This window comes from Mchenga conophoros, linkage group LG19, assembly GCF_057382185.1.
Source record: "Mchenga conophoros isolate Kocher_MC1m ecotype Shallow Benthic linkage group LG19, M_conophoros_male_GT1.1, whole genome shotgun sequence".
Classification (NCBI taxonomy): Eukaryota; Metazoa; Chordata; class Actinopteri; order Cichliformes; family Cichlidae; genus Mchenga; species Mchenga conophoros.
In genome coordinates this window covers 11,494,927-11,514,172 of record NC_140544.1, presented here as the reverse complement: position 1 = coordinate 11,514,172, position 19,246 = coordinate 11,494,927, and the positions used below count along the sequence as shown (strand labels likewise).

The window sequence follows — 19,246 nt, the reverse complement described above, 5'->3', positions numbered from 1 at the left end:
ATGTGAATTCAGGACATCAGGAAATCACTTTTCCTTGCTGGCTATTGAAACCTCTGAATTATGTTCACTGATACAAAGCATTTACTCCCTCGGCAACACGGAGAGAATTTAATCATATAATATGCTAGTAAAAGTCAAGTAATAGCATTTCCATCCAGCCATAAAAAATCTAGGAAAGGGAAAAATCACATCTGTTTACCGACTCTTGAATTGCTCGCTGTTTGTAGTTAATGCAGCGTTTGTGTGCGTACGGAGCTGCTTTTATGATGTGTTGATTTTCTTGCCTTTTTCCGCTGTGAAAAAGTACACAGTGAGGCTTCAATGTGCGGCGCTAACTCACCGAGTGTTTCCTGTGTTTCAGTCCAGTCCAGTAACAGCAGCGGACGAGTCAGGAGGCCACAGGCAGATGCAATCAGTGAGTATGCTTACTGCAGTGTCGGCCAAAATCCAAACACACCCGACCCTTCGCAGGGCTTTCCGAACTTTTAAAATGTATTTTTTCCTTTTTGACTGTCATCATAATATTTTTCCCATGGAATAATTTGGTCAGGCATCTTACTGGGTTCTAACTGGGTAGACAGACAGGGTTTTGGCAGCGAGTGGAAAGGCACATTGGTTCCTTTAATTCTAACCAGCAGCCTGGTTAGAATTAGGAAGAAAAAAAAAGTAAAGGAAGGCTTGAAGCTGCAAGAGAAAAGCTCCCTTGAGCTCTCAGCTTCAACCCTTAAGGAGAACAATTTTGGAGGGGAAAGGAGCAGGAGGCAGGTCTGAGGTACGAGTTCAGCTTTGATCAAGCGTCGCCATTGCAAACTTTCCTCAGCTTATTCAAACTGTCCGTGGTGACTGATGGGCAGACGTGCTCACTTTTCCCTCATATGATGATTGGAAACTGCAACCATGAGTGCAGATCCTCTGAAACATTAAGTCAGAGCATTTTGACTGAAGATGCCTTTTTCTGAATGTTTCATGTGAGACAGGAGGAATCGCATTTAGAGTCAATGAGAGTGCAGGGAGCGAGGATTAAAGTCCATCCACATAAGCCCTGCCAATTAGCATTTCAACTTAAATGTTCTGTTGCATCTGTGATTTAAAAGCTTGAGGATCTCAGTGTTTAAAAGTAGATATTACCAGTGGAACTTCTGCTGAATATTTAGTCTACAAAGGCACATTTTTGCCTCAGTCTGCTGGAATAACTCCACCAGCCCACTTTTGGCAATGGCTCAGAGTTCCTTTGATGCAAGAATGCACATCTCTCAGTCGTCCAACTACCTGTCAAAGATTTTATTTTATTCAGACGGACAGAAGAAATGCCATGATTTAAAATATCACCGTGAGATGTAAAGAATGTAGTTTTCTGCTTTCTGAGATTTTAACCCCATCGTTCACCAAAGGTTGAAAGCCAATCCATTCCTAATACGAATCAGTTAAAGTGTGTTTATTCATTCTCTCATCGACTGTTCTCCTGATTGACGGTCTTTCCTGTCCGCCGTCTGTCCTCAGAGTGTTCGGTCAGTGCGATAGCCGACTTGGTTTTCCTGGTGGACGGCTCTTGGAGTGTAGGAAGAGAAAACTTCAAACACATCCGGAGCTTTATCGGCTCGCTGGCAGGGGCCTTTGACATTGGCGAGGACAAAACCCGTGTGGCGGTGGTTCAGTACAGCTCAGACACTCGTACAGAGTTCCCCCTCACTCGTTACACCAGGAGAGGAGACCTGCTCCAAGCTATCAACTCACTTCCGTATAAAGGAGGAAATACCATGACAGGTACGATGTTTATCAGGAGGCTTTGAATCGCGTTTTTTAACCTGATTGCGAGCGAGGACTTAAAAATACACATGAACTTCTTTTTAAAGGCGATGCCATAGAGTACCTGGTGAGAAACATTTTCACTGAGGCAGCTGGATCCAGGAAAGCTTTTCCAAAGGTAGCCATGATCATCACTGATGGAAAATCCCAAGACCCAGTGGAGGCGCATGCTAGAAGACTTAGGAACATTGGAGTGGAAATATTTGTCCTAGGTATGGTTTATTATTCAGTGTTTTTTTTCCTTTCTGATTTGTGCTTTCCCATGTGAAAGTCTGCCTGTTCTCAGAAACCATTTGATTTTCCATCGATGGCTCGTTTTAAGATGCAGTTTTGCCCCAGTAAAAGTCAAACTGTTGTATTGCCTAACATAAGCAATGCCCTAAATCACATCTGTAAAGCAGACAGTCCTAACACATGAGTTACTGTTTTTCCTTCGCAGGTATCAAAGGAGCAGATGAGGATGAGCTCAGGGAAATAGCCTCCACGCCTCACAGCAAACACGTGTACAATGTGCCCAACTTTGACATGATCCAGGAGGTCCAGAAAGAGATCATAACACAAGTGTGCTCCGGTGTTGACGAGCAGCTGAACATTCTGGTCAGCGGAGAGGAGAGTGAGTCAAGTGATATTTAATACATGCCCATGCAGGATTCATCTAAAATGCTGTTACAGTATACTGATGTGCAGCATCTTGTTTACTTTGATGCCTCCCACAGTGGTGGAGCCAGCCTCCAACTTGGAGGTCACAGAAGTTTCATCCAAGTCAATGAGGGTGACGTGGGCCCCGTCTCTGGGTGATATCACGGGCTACAAGCTAACCCTCAATCCCATGCTGCCCGGCATGAAACGCCAAGAGCTGTACATTGGGGCTGGACAGACATCCGTCAACGTCCGTGACCTTTCCCCCGAGACCGAGTATGAAATCAGCCTGTACGCACTCAAAGGTCTGACTCCCAGTGAACCCATCGTTGAACTGGAGAAGACGCAGCCTGTCAAGGTGTCAACAGGTGAGGTGGTTTGCTGTCATGTGTGGTCAGCTTTTAAGTTTGATGTACTCGTGAATGAATCACAGGCAGTCATGTGACTTGGTTTCCTGTCTTTTTCAAGAGTGCTCACTGGGAGTGGATGTGCAGGCCGATGTAGTCCTGCTGGTCGATGGCTCGTACAGTATCGGATTACAAAACTTTGCAAAAGTCCGTGCCTTCCTGGAGGTTCTGGTCAACTCCTTTGACATCGGACCAAACAAAATCCAGATTAGCTTGGTCCAGTACAGTCGCGACACATACACCGAGTTTGCCCTCAACACTCACCATGACATTAACGCTGTCGTCAGAGCTGTGCGCACCTTCCCCTACCGCGGCGGTTCCACTAACACCGGCAGGGCCATGACTTACGTCAGGGAGAAGATCTTCGTCCCAGCTCGTGGAGCGAGACAGAACGTCCCCCGCGTCATGGTCCTGATCACAGACGGAAAGTCGTCAGACTCTTTTAGGGATGCGGCCACCAAACTGAGGAATATTGATGTGGAAATATTTGCTGTTGGCGTGAAGGATGCGGTGAGATCAGAGCTGGAGGCCATCGCTAATCCACCGACTGACACCCATGTGTATGAGGTGGAGGACTTTGACGCTTTTCAGAGGATCTCTAAGGAGCTGACTCAGTCCATCTGTCTGAGGATTGAACAGGAGCTGCTCAACATCAAAAAGAGAAGTAAGTAGAAGAAGATCAACTCCTTTACTATGATCTGGAGCTCAGATTTACTTCTCTTTCTGATGGTTTCCATGTGTTAGCACCTTCACACTGGTCCACAGGATATTAGACCCTGAAATGTGACTGCATTTTTAGCCGCTGACGTAGTGGCAAATAGCCAGAGCAGTCATGGAAAAGCTAAACAGAGAAACATATTTTGTAAATTGCTGTCAGACATGGCAAAATTGAATCATTTCATCAGAGTTGCCAATAAACATACCACAAAAACCACGGACGTGCCTCTTGAATGAGCTCGAGTGATACCGAGAGCTGCAGCCCAAAACACTCGACAATCAGCCAGTGTGCCGTCCAGTGCTTCAAGATCTCAACTTTTGAAATCCATATTTGTTAAACTACAGTAGCTTTATAAAAGTCACGTGCAGGTGAGGCTCTAACTACCTGACTACCTCTTTGATTTTCAGGTTTGCTTCCACCGAGCGATTTGCGCTTTTCTGAAATTACCTCCCGAAGCTTCCGTGCCACCTGGGTACCTCCTCTTGCCAATGTCTTGTCTTACCTGCTACGTTTCCGCAAGGCGGAAGATGTCACCGGAGACTACATTTCCCTGGCTTTGCCCGGCGATACCAACACAGCTGTCCTTCCCCATCTTTATCCCCTCACCACCTATGAAGTCAATGTCTTTGCTCAGTATGATAAAGGAGACAGTTTCCCTTTGACGGGTGAAGAGACAACTCTCGAAGGTAAGAGATTTACCTGAATTTAACAGAATGTAATCAAAATAAAAACACTGAGCATCTAAGAGTTGCGTTTTTCTTCTCAGAACAAGGAGCTGTAAGAAATCTACGAGTGACAGAAGAAACAACCAACAGTTTCAAGGTGTCGTGGCAAGCCGCGCCAGGTTCAGTGATCAGATACCGCCTGTCCTACGTCCCGCTGAGCGGCACAGGAGAGATACTGGAGGCTCAGACCCTTGGCCCAGAGACCACCATAGTCCTCCAGGAGCTCTTCCCCATCACTACCTACCGTGTGTCTGTGTCTGCTGAGTACGCATCCGGCCTTGGAAGCGAGATGCAGGTGGATGGAACCACCAAGGAGGGTGAGCGAGGACAACTGCTGACACTATTGTCAAACTGAAGTTTTGAGAAATGTGAATTTTGAGAAATGATGCATTTTGATCTGTTTTCAGTCCGCGGCTCTCCCCGTGACCTGCGTGTCTTCGATGAAACAATATCTACGATGAAACTGGCGTGGAGGTCTGCTCCTGGCAATGTTCTTCAATACCGCATTGCCTTCAAACCTGCTGAGGGAGGTGAGAGGAAGGAGATCTCTGTCAAAGGAGACACCACCCAGGCTGTACTGAAGAACCTCCAGCCAGCCACTGAGTATGAGCTGTTTGTCAGCGCTCGCTATTCTTCTGGTTTGGGCGATCCTCTCCTGGGCACCGGAACCACCTTAGAAGGTAAGAGACGCTGCCATATTGGTACTTTAAAGCCTTTGAAGCACAGTCGGATCATGTTTATTTCCAGTGTTTGCAGCATGCTTTGTAGATGTGCTTAGTATTTCCAGCTTAACAGGCCCCCTATTGTGAAACTACACGCATTTGGGAACTTGTTTCCTGTCCTCTAAAGGTCCCTGCACCAATAAAGTGAAAGTTGTGTAGTAGTTTGGAAGGTTGGTGTGAAAAATATGGAATGTGTAAGCGTTCTTATACCACAGACTCCCCGACACGTCCTCACTCCTAAAGCGTAATATTTCACGCTACGTGACAAATCATCGATATATTACGCTTCCGAGCACCCAACACGTCTCTATGTTACGAGATCTGAAAAATGAGGAAACATGAGAACCGTTTGGAATCAATCTACACATGTATGTTCGTTTTACTTAAATCTGTTTAAAACGTCATTAAAGTGCTGGTTAGGGTTAAGGTTAGGGCTGGAATACCGCGGGAGTGTCATTCTACTGGATTTCATCCGTAACCCGGCGCGTAGCATAAGAACGCGGGTGGTCACCTTTCGTGTTCCTCAGGAACGCCTCAGGACTTGACAAATCATCAGCATATTACGTCTCAGGAGTGAGAACGGGCTGGACTCCTAGCTCGGGGTGACTTTGCCACCCATGAAGGCAGTAAGATGGAAATGAGTGGGTGTGGAATGCTTGTAAACCTATGGAATGACTTGGAACTGACTTTGAGAGGCATATGCTCGCCTGCTGAGACCTTTGCATCTCTATGACACGCGAATGATTGTGTTAGAGTCGCTCAGCAGGGCTGTCTCTCTGTCAGTAATTGCTACTGATTGCAAATTCTGTTTATAAAATCAGGAATTTTATTAGTTGTGCATTCAGTTTTATTGGGGAGCTAGCTGTTCTGGCCCAAATTGTGGTTTAAACGGACAATAATTTGAATCTCAATAATGTGTGAAGAGATAAAGTCTGCTGTTGTTTTGGCCAAACTGTTAATAAAAGGGCAAAAAAGAAAGTAGACTTGGCCGATTTCACTTATGAGTCCTTTTTGGGTAGTTAAAGATCAGAGAATGAATTTTGCAGTAATAGAAAAAGTGGGACTGTGTTTTCTTCATCTTGTCGAGTGCCAAGACGAAAATGGCACGGTGGCTGTTTTTCATCACATCTAAGTTGTGCCTCATTTGAATCAGAGTCTTCTCTGAAAGCAATTTAAGCCCTTGGACATATTAAAGAGTACATTTCTTGGTCTTTACAATTATGTTGTTACATTGAAACCACTGGCGAGGTCCTGCGTGCTGGATATATCTGCTTTTAATAGGCTTCCCAGTGCAGGTTGAATAAGAAGACTCGAGTGCAAAAAATTAACTAAATTTCCGTCTTGAATTTACAACTTCAACAAAGCATTTTTGTGTAAATTTCGGTGACCATAAAAATGTGGATGAAAAGTGGTCTCGTCTTTATTTCTTGCTGTTCCCACACTGACCGGAGAGCCCAGTCTGGATTAAAGCCGTCTCCACAGGTCAAATCTGTGCAGTCAGCCCCACACCCCCACAGGAAAAAGCTCCATGACAAAGCACTCTGTTTAGGCATTTTTTATTAAGCTGTCATGATATCAGCATGCCTAAACACTGATCTCATTGTGTGCCACTCTTTTTGAGTGACCCACTCTGTGAAGTCCATGTAGGCAAGAACTGGAAGAAAGTGGCTCGCACAAAGGCCTCTCTCACGGCCAACAGAGGATGGTAGACAATACAGAAGCCTTGAGCAGAGCAGAATTAAATCATCCTGAAACGAGTGGGAGCAGAGAGAAGGTGTGACACAGAATGCTTACATCAATGTGTTAAATGTGGATATTATACACTAACTATTTACTTAAGGAGTGGGAGTGTTAGTCGGCATGTGGAAGATGTTACCTAAGAGGACCCTGAAAGCTGGGTGAGCTGTCTGTCTCGTCTCAGGGAGAGCCGTCTGTTCATCTTCCTCCAGGGTGGGGCAAAGGACAGGCAGGGGCAGAGAGAAAGGCAGAGGGAAAACAGGGTACTTGAAAATGTGAACCACAATGCCTCAGGGTGACCTGGTGGGATAAAGGGCTGTTTCTTCCCTAAGAGGTCAAACGTTCAACCCCTCATTTATCAAATGCTTAACTACCTGCATGACACCTCTGATGTGTTTATGCCATGAAGGACTTTCGAGCTTTGACTTGCACAAAAGCTCGGCACCAGGTGAGGTTGTAGCACTTTGGCTCGGTTTCCTCTAACCTATCCCTTTAATGAATTTTGTGCAGTGCCAGACTCTTTGGCATGCCACATATTTTTTTCCACCACTGTAAAAGGTCCTTTGAGGTAAAAAGACTAGGGACAGGCAACCCTGGCTGACAGACACTGAAGGCTTGATCTTCGTGGCCCACGTGTACGTCTTAGCTGACCAAGAGCAATAAAGCGAAGGAAGCTTGAACCTGGCTGCCAGTGCTGAGATGGCACAATGTATTTCCCGATGTGATTTTGAAGGAGTTTGCAGAGAAAGCAAGCGTGCTCAGTCTAGTCAGGTAATATATACAGTGACCCACCTGAGTCTATGTAGCTGCGTAAAACGATTAGGACAGTGCTGGCAGGTTAGTCGAGTTTCCTCTGAATTTCTCTTGCCTGCTGGCACGACTGATTTCTTTCAAGTGCCGTCTGCAGTCATTTATATTTTCGAGCTTTAGACGTCGTTGGCTGCAGATGTGAAGGTTATGTCGGCACATGCCCTGCAGGAAATCTCTCAGATGAGCTTCGGTTGTGTCATATGCGGTTTTCTAGACATGGGTGAGGCCTTACTGTTATTTTGTGAGCCACCCTCGTTCCAGATCTTAATTTGAGAGTTCCTCGCCTTGATGGGTAGGATGCTCAGGAGGCGGGTGGGGTGTTATATAGAGGCGGCTATAATTGTTCTATTTTGATAGGTGGCACTGTAAACAATGCAACAAGATCTAAACATGTGTTTTGTAACCAAGCACTGAACTACAAACTGTGCAGAAAAGAAGTGAAACTTGCTTTTTTGCATTGCTGTAGAGGTTTTGCTTGGACTGGAGCATGTGTTTCCCCTTCTCTATAGCTTGTCTGCAAGTGCTGATGAAAAGTGAGCCGCTGTCTGCAGAAACCATTATGTTGTGATTTTTTTTTTTTTTTTTTTTTTTCCACCGTTGGTTCACGCACAGCCGGTAAAGTCAGTCAAGTTCATCTGCTTGGCAAAGATAATTCTTTTGATGGAACAATCTGGGTATTTATGAGCGGTCCACGCTGTTTTCATGGTATCCATAAATCTGGAACTCTTCATTAATTTGTGGCCGTGGCCGTTGCGCTTGACAAGTGCCTCCTCTCTTTGCTCTCAAGGTGCAGATTTCTGCTTGGCAGGCACGCCCGGTGCCGTTACTTCCGTTCGCTTTCCAATTCAGCCAGACTGGATAAGTCGCAGGGCCTGAAATCATCATGCATTTCATTTATAGGACTTTTCTGTTCCATTACATTCTTTTCAACTGCATTTTTGCTTTTATTAAATCTCATTTGGTGAGGTTTGATAGATGAGGTTTGAGTGGGACCACCCAGCTGGTCAGCTCTGCTCTGCTCGCCCGCAGTGGGTTAGGTGTTTGAATGAGGATCAGGATCCCGGAGGTTGTGTGGGAGGCTGTGCGTGGCAGCTCATCCTCATCCTCCTGTGAGATATCCAGCTCCTCTATATGGCGGCCAGATTGAAGAGCCGTCTCAACACGAGCGTCCCTCTCAGCCAGGCGTGCGCTGGCCGTGCGTTGCGAGACGCCACCGCAAAGTTCCCTTCCCTGCCTTTTCTGCAGCTTTCTCCTCTCATGACAGTCTCCTAGGAAAAGAGAGTGAAGGAGAAAAACGGCGAGCACAGCATCTGCAATTGTAGCGAGCGCACATTTCTGGATCGGGTTTCCTCTGCTTCAATGGAAAATTAAAGAGCTGTCAGGAGAGGTGCTGAGGATATGTGATTAGTTCTGCAGAAGTTTTTCCAACCGTCTCTTATTATGAAGGGAGAAAACTGTGGGTGCTCAAACACATCCTCAGGGGTTAAGGTGGAGACAGATGAGTGATGTCTGGTGGTTTATCACCGCCATTGTTCATTCCGTCCCTTTCGTCAGATCTTTATATGTCTGCATTAGCAGTACTAACAGCATCTCAGCCCAAATATAAAGTACTGAACCAACTCAAAACAAACTTCTATGTCTGATCTACTTCTGCCTTTGAATCCATCCCCCAGAGCTCGGCTCACCCAGAGACTTGGTGACCAGTGACGTCACAGACACCAGTTTTGCCGTGTCTTGGACCGCGGCCCCGGGTAACGTTCGTCAGTACAGGGTCACGTACAAGTCTCTGTTCACTACGGAGTCTGGGGAAGCAGTAATACCAGGAAGCAGCACCACCACAGTTTTGCAGGGTCTCACCCCAGAGACACGCTACGAGGTGTCTGTGTTTGCCGTCTACGGCCATGGAACGGGCCAGGCATTGGTTGGAGAAGAAACCACAGATGGTAAGTTACTCTTCTTTTTTCTTGGTCTGTTTCGCTTTCTTCATAGGCTTTCTGTGTGAAGTCTGAAGACTTCATCTCGGTCATGCCTAGAAAGTGTGAAGCTAAGTATGTGTGATGTCACCGTACAGCCATAAAACCACAGAAGACACAAAGGGACCTTCAGATATTTCCCCCCACCTAAAACACAAACAAAGCCTTAGGGCTTCTTGCATCTGTTAAACTCCAAATACGGTCCAGGAGCATCATCACTGAGCTTTCTGGGTCAGTGACGCAGGCTTAAAAGTGGTCCAGGAAAAAATAGTGTTGAAAGTGGTATTTTGTAAGCTGTAGAAAAAGGGAGCTGTCATCAGCGCTTACTGCTCAGTTCATTCTGTTGAGCTCAGAGATAACGTCATAGCTGATGCCATTCGCCTGAGCAGTAACGAATCTGGAGACTTCACACGCACGTCTTCGAGGCTGTGCATGTATGTTATATATGTGTGCAGAGGTGATGTCATGTCCAGGACACCTGCACGAATTTTCATGGGCGATCCAGAGCAGATAGGCCTCACTCATGCATATTGTGCAGAAACTTGCACCAGTTGGGAGGATTTTAGTTCAAGAGTTAGTAAAAAAGATTTCAAGGAAAAAGATTTCCAAACACTATTATTGTTTATTGATTCTGGCAAGCAGGAGAGGGGGCATACCCACCAAATACAACCATCCTATCTAGAACCTCCCTGGGCCGAAGCGACACGCAGCTAACTTGGATGTGCTTCCCTTTTCCATTAATAAACGTGCTCCCACCGATGCAGAGGGCTCTGAATATTTTCCTCAGCCCATTTCAAATCCTCTGACAATTCAACAACAACAACAACAATCTTTATTTATAGAGCACATTTAAAAGCCTTGGGCATACCAAAGTGCTTTACATAAAACAACAAAAGGTTCAAACATTGATAACGGATAAATAAAAATAACGAGTTATGTTCATAGATAAAAGCTACCAATAAGAATGACTACAGCACATGGGTAATAGCAAGATAAAAGCTGTACCACCATAATAAAAGACACCAATAGAAAGATAGGAGGGAATTAATACAAGAGGTCAATAGGTCACAGCAACCAAACAAACAAACAAACAAACCAGCAATTAAAAGGTGGAGAAGGCAAGTTTAAAAAGATATGTTTTAAGCTGTGATTTAAAAGAATGAATAGAATCAGATGCCCGGATGCCAATTGGGAGATTGTTCCACAGCACAGGTGCAACAAGAGCAAACGATCGATCACCTCTAGTCTTAAGTCGAGATCTGGGCTGAGCCAGCAGTAACTGTGACGATGACCTTAAAGCCCTAGCAGGAGCATAAGGGTTTAAAAGGTCCTTAAGGTAGCTGGGTGCAGTGTTGTTAGTAATTTTAAAAGTAAACAACAAAATTTTAAATTGAATACGATATTTGACAGGCAACCAGTGCAGATCGGCAAGGACAGGAGTAATGTGGGCAAACTTGCTGGTTTTAGTTAGAATGCGAGCTGCAGCATTCTGAACTGTCTGTAATCTCTGTAAAAGGGAAGAGTGGAGACCACAATAAAGTGAATTACAATAGTCTAGCCTCGACGTTACAAAGGCGTGGATGAGCTTTTCGAGATCTTTATGCGGGATATAGCGCCTAGCCTTAGAGATAAGACGAAGCTGGTAAAAACTAGATCTGACAACAGCAGACACTTGTTTGTCAAGTGAAAAGGAGCTGTCAAATAAGACACCCAGATTCCTGACAGTATCAGAGAGAGAACAACTAAGAAAACCAAAGGCATCCCGGAGTTTGGCACGAAGGGCATTACTACCAAAAATCATAATCTCGGTTTTCTTCTCATTAAGGATAAGAGAATTCGACAACAACCACTTATTGGCCTCAGACATGCATTCTCGGAGGCTATTCAGAGACAGAGCAAGATCGTCGTTTAGCTCAAAATAGAGCTGGATATCATCTGCATAATAGTGATAAGCAATATGGTATTTCTCAAAGATGGCACTTAAAGGAAGCAAGTATAATGAGAAAAGGGTAGGGCCCAGCACAGATCCCTGGGGGACACCACAGCCGAGGAAGAGGATGTAGCCAGATGTACCGTAGAGAGCCGATTGGAGAGATAGGATTTAAACCAATCCAGGGCAGCGCCCTTGATGCCTACAGTGTGCTCAAGTCTCGCTAATAAGATATTATGGTCAACCATGTCAAATGCCGATGATAGATCCAAAAGCACTAAGACTGAGGGGCGTCCGTTGTCAGCCATTAGTAGGAGATCATTGAAAACACGAAGCAATGCTGATTCTGTGCTGTGATGTTGTTTGAAGGCCGATTGAAATTTATCATTTATATTATTCTCATCAAGGTAGGTCTGCAGTTGGAGCAGAACCACCTTCTCAAGTATTTTAGCCAGAAAGGGAAGCTTAGAAATTGGCCTAAAATTGGCAAAATCACTAAGCTCAAGGTTCCTTTTTTTTAGAACAGGTTGGATTATGGCATGCTTGAGAGCTGAAGGTACATAGCCAGAAAGCAAGGAGAAGTTCAATATGGACAATAAACAAGGTCCAATTACACTGAAACAATCCTTAACAATACGGGATGGGAGAGCATCATGTACACAGTTAGTATTGTTCAATTTATCAATTAGACGCTTCAGAGTGGAGAGAGAAACGGGTTCAAATTGATAAAAAGTGGCCGAACAATCAGGAGTAGACATACAATCAGTCACCAGAGGAAGAGTAGATCTAAGGGATAAAACTTTATCTAAAAAATAGTTTGAGAATTTTCCACAAAGACCCGGGGAAGACAGCAGTGGCATAGAGGGACGGGGGTTCACCACAGAGTTAAAAATTTTAAATAGAATTCGTGGATTATCACCATTAGTGGTAATAATTTTAGAGAGAAAAGCCGCTTTAGCCGTTCTGGCAGCAGTTTGGAACTTCGAGCGGCTAATACGTAAAATATCATAAGAAGACTGAAGTCTATCACTCCTCCACTTCCTCTCATCACGCCGACATATACGTCGTAGGGCACGAACAGAATCATTTAACCAGCATTGTGAGAAAGTTCTAGGGCGTTTCATTTTGATGGGTGCAACAATGTTAAGAATCGAGGAACAGGTGGTAAAAAGAGTATTAGTAGAGTTCTCAAGTGTGTGTGGGGAAGAACAATCCAGCATACTAAATGGGGAGTTAACAAAAGACGTAATAAAGTTGACCACAGTATTGGCATTAATAGTGCGCGTAGGATAAAGAGGAGAGTTTAGGTATTGTCCAGTATCACCCAGGTCTACATCGAAGATGACCGGGGAATGATCAGAGAGACCAGTATTCCTGATTTCCTTAATGCAAATGTCCACATTGAATGAAAAAACCAAATCAAGGGTGTGGCCTTGAACATGGGTAGGCTCATTCACCCACTGAATAAGATTAAAAGAATCAGTCAGCACAAGAAAGTCTTTAGCCAATTGGTCATTCATACAGCAGACATGAATGTTAAAATCTCCAGAAACAATAACAGAATCATATTTAAAAAGAACGGATCCCAAAAAATCAGCAAATTCAGAGATAAACATCTTATGATATTTAGGCGGACGATAGACCACGACACACAAAGTGGTCCGAGAGCCCGTCAGTTCCAATAGCTGAACTTCAAAACTGGAATAGGTTGGAGAGGATAGCAGCCGTGCATCATGTTTATTATTGAAAACCGAGGCTAAGCCACCACCTCTACCAGTTAGCCTAGGTGAGCTAAAGAAGGCAGAGTCAGGAGGTAGAAGCTCAGAGAAGGGGATGAACTCACCCGGAGAAGTCCAGGTCTCCGTTAGAAATAGGACATCCAGTCCCGAGGTGAGAAAAAAGTCATTTAGGAGGAAGGCCTTATTTGAAAGAGACCTGACATTAAATAAGGCCAACTGAATCCGGGGGGCCAGGACCTTTGTAGTAGCCCGTCGCAAGGAGCAAAGGTTGTTATGTTGAACACCGCGGCCAGGCGGTGTTATCCAAAATCGGGCAGAGTGGTAAGCCACTGGGCGAGCAGGGTAGGTTTGAAGGCCGACGGAGCAAATCCAACGGTGGGTTAGCAATCTAGCCGCAGAGTGGCTGCTGAGATAGTGGAAGAAACAGGATAGCTCACGGCTTGTAGAAGGGAAGTCCATAGCCATGGCTCTGATATAAGCCTTAACGCGGACACGGACGCCGCTCCTCCTACCCCGTTTCCTGAGGCGTTTCCTACAGAGCATGGGAAGAGGAGGATAGGTCACATAGGTAGGGGAGACAGGCATCAGGGGGATAGCGGCACCGGCGGTCCCAAGGCAGTCAGGTCGTTGAGAACAGGAAAACCGAAGATTCAGGAGCGTGTCTCTGTCATAAGTTATTAGTGTACAATCACCTAGAGAACATAAAACCAAAGATAAAACAACGAGAAGTACAACGCCAAGGCGAAGACGTGGTCGGAGACGGTCAGCCATGCACACCGGCGCCATCTTGCTTCCACGTGACCACGCGAATGAGCGTGGTCAGAATTCACACTTGCCCACACTTGCCCTTCCTGCAGGGAAAGTAAGAAGCACTCAACAGACACACAAAGAATTTCCTCAAGATGTCACGGCAAGACATCAAAGTTTGGCGCCCAAAACCACCTATTAAACACAATCAATCATGTAACTTTGCATCTGTTTAAAGTGAGTAGGTTTGTATTCAGACGCGTGGAAAATGAGCCGATGAAAGCTACTGCGAGGTAGCTGACTGCGCCGTTTCCTTAGCAGCAGGAAAGCCTTGGTGATTTTATTCCCCCGGGGCCATCTATCCATCGTTTCTCTCTGATATTTGTTCCTTCGTTGCAGTTTCAGCTGCTGGCAGATCGATCGTCGTCTCAGAGGAGACGGAGAAGTCCATGAAGGTGACATGGCAGCCGGCACCTGGAAACGTCGTCAACTACCGCGTCACTTACAAACCACAGGCAGGAGGGCGCCAGCTGGCGGCCAAAGTGCCCGGTGGCACTACCACCACTGTGCTGAGACGCCTTACCCCTCTCACCACTTATGACATCACTGTGGTGCCCGTTTATCGCTCCGGAGAAGGCAAAGCAAGGCAAGGGGAAGGAACTACATGTAGGTTGGCCCGCTGTTCACTACACATCATGACACTGTAAATCCAGGCTATTATAAAGTCGTTAAAGACCCTCCACATCTGCCCCGATCAGTCTGTGTATTCCTTCCCCTCCAGTAACACCTTACAAAGGCCCGAGGAACCTCCAGACTTCAGAGCCCACCAAGACCAGTTTCCGTGTAACCTGGGACCACGCTCCCGGTGACGTTAGGGGCTACAAAGTCACTTACCACCCAGTGGAGGATGACATCGACCTGGGGCAACTTCTGGTTGGTCCCTATGATAACACTGTGGTGCTGGAAGAACTCAGGTTTGTCCCACTTTTTCGTGTTTTTACGGTTTATTATCAGACTCGTTTGGACTTTGGACTATGTTCTCCTGCATATTTTGTAATGAAAGTTGTTTTTTGGGTTGACAGAGCTGGTACCAAATACACAGTGAGTGTGTTCGGTATGTTTGAAGGAGGGGAGAGCATGCCGTTGGCTGGAGAGGAGTACACCACCTACTCTGACGCACCTGATCCTCCAAATTTTGACAAGCCAAGTAATATTACCCACATATATGTGATGTACATTGCACACGGTCATTGTAAGAATAAGAGAAGGCGCAGAGCACGTTCTATGCAAAAACAAATGAAAAAGTCTTAGTCATTCTGTTACTGTATCTGTCGTCCTGTTTAAGTCAGTGTCTCCAGTATGTTTTGTTTCTCTGTCAAACATCGGAGAGTGTGTCACATATTACATTTTTGTTTGGGGAAAAACCCCTCTGTAAATCCAAGCCACATAAAAGCTGAATACCTTTCTTTAAAGCGAATTGTCTCACGAAATAACAGATGTAATGGCAACTCCATCTGCCTGCCCTTTCCCTGCTTTCTTCGCCGTGTCACTTTGGGCTTCCGCTCTTTATTTCCAGTCCAGCCAGCGGAGATACGAGCCGTGCGTGTATAATCTGTTTGCACTTATAAAACGTTTTACTATCCAGTGAGTCAGAGCGTGGCAGGCAGCAAGTGTGAGACGAGGAAAGAAGTTGTGTTTGCTGCGAGGAAAGGTCAGCGTGACCAGTTAGCTGCAAGCCCTCTCCTAAAAAGGAGGCAGATGTAGACTCGGTGAGGTGACATAATCAGCGTTTCCTTGTACATCTACCGAGTAAGTGTCTGCACATTAAAGGCACTTATTCCTGGATCTTTATTGTTACAAACTATTTCAAATGACTTTAGAAAATCATATTTTACCTCCACATACCACTTCTTGGGCTTTTTGCCCACAGATTGGAGATGTTGTGTGTACTTCTAATGTGTAAAATCATGTAACCTGTTTTCAGTTGCAGACAGCAGCAGTTAGTGCGACATCTGCAGTTCTCTTTTAGGTACAAAGGATCGGATGACTTCCTTTTCATCACACAGATGTTTGGAAAACAGGATGTGAATGTTTCCTCGCTGCTCTGCAGGGCACAATAATCTCCTCAGCGGAGGCCTTTAATATAAAGGGCACATTCTCCTGGGAGTACCCCGTGGATGGGAAAACCACTGAAAGAATTACTGCCTCCACATGCTGCCGAGTGAAGAAGATCATAATTATACCACCTGGAAAATAATTGTTATCCACAGAGGGATGGAAGAAAGAGCAGAATTATTTGTTGCGTGCATGTAGAGATTGTTTGTTAAGCATTCAGGAAATTGTTTGGATTTTTGTGGAAATTTATTGCCGTCAGCTCTTCTTTCCTCCCTTCTTTTCTTCTCACACGTCCTTGAAAGCTCTTCCACCATTACACTAGAGCATTTTTGATTATATTTGAAACTCATTTGTAACGTTCACCTGGGATCCTTCGTGACACGTGAACCTCTGCCCTGTCAGATACGATGTGTAGGACCAATGCTCAGGCTGACATTGTGCTTCTGGTGGACGGCTCCTGGAGTATCGGACGTCTGAACTTCAAGACTATTCGTGCCTTCATTGCACGTATGGTGGGCGTCTTTGACATCGGCCCTGATCGGGTCCAAATCGGTGCGTTGAATCAAAATAAGAATGATAAAGTATGTATTTGTTAATACAGCAAAGGTTTTCTTTGAGGTGCTCTAACTAAGATTTGGCGGCTTCTTTAGGGCTTGCTCAGTACAGCGGAGACCCAAAGACCGAATGGCACTTGAATGCTCACCGAACCCGAGAGTCTCTCCTGGATGCTGTGTCCAACCTGCCCTACAAGGGAGGAAACACCATGACAGGTGATTCGCTTCGTTTCTGATCTTTTTGCTTTTGTAGACGCAAACGAGCATTTCGCATTACTCTGTGCCTTCTTCGTGGCAGGTCTGGCTTTGAACTACATCCTCCAGAACAATTTCAAAGAGGACGTCGGGATGCGTCCCAGCGCTCGAAAGATTGGCGTCTTGATCACTGATGGAAAATCGCAGGATGATGTCATTGCCAACTCTCAAAACTTGCGCAATCAGGGCATTGAGCTCTATGCCATCGGTAAGCAAAGAGTGGTGCAGTTAACTTGTGCTTTTCCTGCATCTAAAAAGCTGCTGCTGACCCTTGACCTTTATATCATTGTTATTTAGGTATTAAGAATGCAGACGAGAACGAGCTGAGGTCCATCGCCTCTGAGCCGAATGACATTCACATGTACAACGTGGCCGATTTCTCCTTCCTGCTGGACATTGTGGACCGGGTTTCTGACAACCTGTGTAACAGTGTCAAAGGGCCAGGTGTGTGAAGTCCAAGGTGTTTGATAAGCAGTATAATTATAGTGGACAGCATCAAGGATCCTCGTGAAAAAGCCACATTAGATGCAAAGAACGACCCCTGCATGAGCATCATTTACTCCCTCATACGTGGAAAAGCTATGAAGCTATGAAATGAGAAAGTTGGCCAGTTTCAGAGCTTTTCACTACATATAATTCACCCTAAATCAGTGATTTAGAGTTAATTATACGCAGCGGTTTCAAGCATTCTATGCTTGCATCTTAACAGGAGGCGCTCCAGATGCACCCACTAATCTGGTGACATCAGAGGTGACTCACCGGTCCTTCAGAGTCACCTGGGACGGCCCCGACGACCAACCAGAAAAGTACCGTGTGGAGTACAGGACTTTATCGGGAGCCCCACAACAGGTATTTGCCAAAAACACCAAAAAACTTGCTCTGCTTCAATCACACGCAAGTAATTCTAGTGCAGTATGTGAGTGTTAATGCTGCCCTGATGCTACTGGGAAACAACTTCTATTTCCAGCCACCTGTTTGTGTTGGCTTCTTGCTGTTTGGGTGTCTGATTACACTGCAGCTCGACACAGGCCAAGGAAACAAAAACAGCCGTCTCAGTTTCAGAGATTAGTAAGAAAATCTCATGACTTTGAATGAGAGATGGCCCCGCTGGCCGGCAGCGTCTCGGCTCCACGGCGTGGATGTGTTTTTGGAGTCTGAAACAAATATGCAGAAGTTTGTTTTTCTGCAGCTCCCAGGGTTTGCTTGAATAGTGAACATTGTGGATTTGTTTATAGATGGTGAGGCTGACCTTTAGCCTGGTAAAAATTTACAGATTGTTTTCTGGGATTGATTGGAAATGTCTGTGAAGATATTCACAGTTCTGGTGCACATTAGTAAAACTTCATCAATCCTCTGATCCTCCTGTCTGTTATTAGGTGATCGTGGACGGCAGTCAGACCACTGTGGTTCTCCAGAGGCTGAACCCTCTCACACAGTACCTGGTCAGCGTCTACTCCGTGGTGGGAGAGGAGAGCAGTGATGCTTTGGATGGAAAAGAGACCACACGTATGTCCCACCTCAGCTCACTGAAAGAGACTGAGTGACTAAAACTCCACACACAACGTTAATGCAAACCTAACTTTGTAAACAGCGCTGCATATGACACTAGTAAAAATGAGCTAAATCGGTACGTGATGATGAACTGCAGATGTGACCGTATTTTATTGCACGCTCTTAAGTGGTTATCATTTAGAGTCTAACTCAAACAGACCTTTCGCGCTATTAGGAAAGCCAGATAAATGGGGCTCTGAGAGAGCTACGGTTTCAATTCGAGCAGACTCTGGTGCTCTCACGAACCCTGAGTCTTTGCTTTACGAGCAGTTGCCCTTTGAGTCAGCCGCCATCATGCAATCTCTCCGGCACGGTTGCGTAACACAAACGTAATGCAACTCAGAGACTGTAATTCGTGTGTGGTCTCCATTAATAAAAGGTTCAAAGGATATATATATATATATATATACGCACCTTGTTTGTGAAACCATATGTGGCTGCAAAAAGATGAAAGTACCAAATCTTGATTAGATGCAAATTAAGAGATTAAATTTGGTTTTAGGTCCAAATTTGAAAGAAAGATTATATAGTGTAAATGCAAACTTTATGCAATCAAAGAATTAATTATAATTGTGGCTATACAAATGCAGTGGTTAACAAGTATTTGCTGTTTCCTGGTTTTCCAGTTCCTCTGAGTGCCGTGAGGAGGATGGAGATTTACGATCAGCAGGTCACCACCATGAGAGTGAGATGGGAAAGGGCACCGGGAGCCACAGGCTACATGCTGCTCTACAGCGCCATCAATGCTACGCAGCCCACTACAGAGCAGGAGGTAAGATCCATTCTGGGAAACCAGAAGGCATCCAGCCAATCAGCTG

The 19,246-nt window shown here is 45.4% G+C and overlaps 1 protein-coding gene across 4 annotated transcripts in view; it reads left to right on the top strand.

The window, feature by feature from the left end:
* col12a1a (collagen, type XII, alpha 1a) overlaps positions 1-19,246 on the top strand; it is a 53,350-nt gene that overhangs the window by 8,596 nt on the left and 25,508 nt on the right. For all 4 annotated transcript variants that reach the window (XM_085257821.1, XM_085257823.1, XM_085257820.1 and 1 more), the window contains exons 5-24: positions 362-415; positions 1,501-1,764; positions 1,854-2,018; positions 2,246-2,419; positions 2,523-2,813; positions 2,914-3,516; positions 3,978-4,256; positions 4,337-4,612; positions 4,703-4,975; positions 9,238-9,507; positions 14,353-14,619; positions 14,735-14,927; positions 15,036-15,160; positions 16,471-16,620; positions 16,719-16,838; positions 16,921-17,085; positions 17,175-17,321; positions 17,587-17,726; positions 18,254-18,383; positions 19,055-19,200. In XM_085257821.1, coding sequence (XP_085113947.1) covers positions 362-415; positions 1,501-1,764; positions 1,854-2,018; positions 2,246-2,419; positions 2,523-2,813; positions 2,914-3,516; positions 3,978-4,256; positions 4,337-4,612; positions 4,703-4,975; positions 9,238-9,507; positions 14,353-14,619; positions 14,735-14,927; positions 15,036-15,160; positions 16,471-16,620; positions 16,719-16,838; positions 16,921-17,085; positions 17,175-17,321; positions 17,587-17,726; positions 18,254-18,383; positions 19,055-19,200 — 4,232 coding nt within the window. The remainder of the gene's footprint in view (positions 1-361; positions 416-1,500; positions 1,765-1,853; positions 2,019-2,245; positions 2,420-2,522; positions 2,814-2,913; positions 3,517-3,977; positions 4,257-4,336; positions 4,613-4,702; positions 4,976-9,237; positions 9,508-14,352; positions 14,620-14,734; positions 14,928-15,035; positions 15,161-16,470; positions 16,621-16,718; positions 16,839-16,920; positions 17,086-17,174; positions 17,322-17,586; positions 17,727-18,253; positions 18,384-19,054; positions 19,201-19,246) is intronic.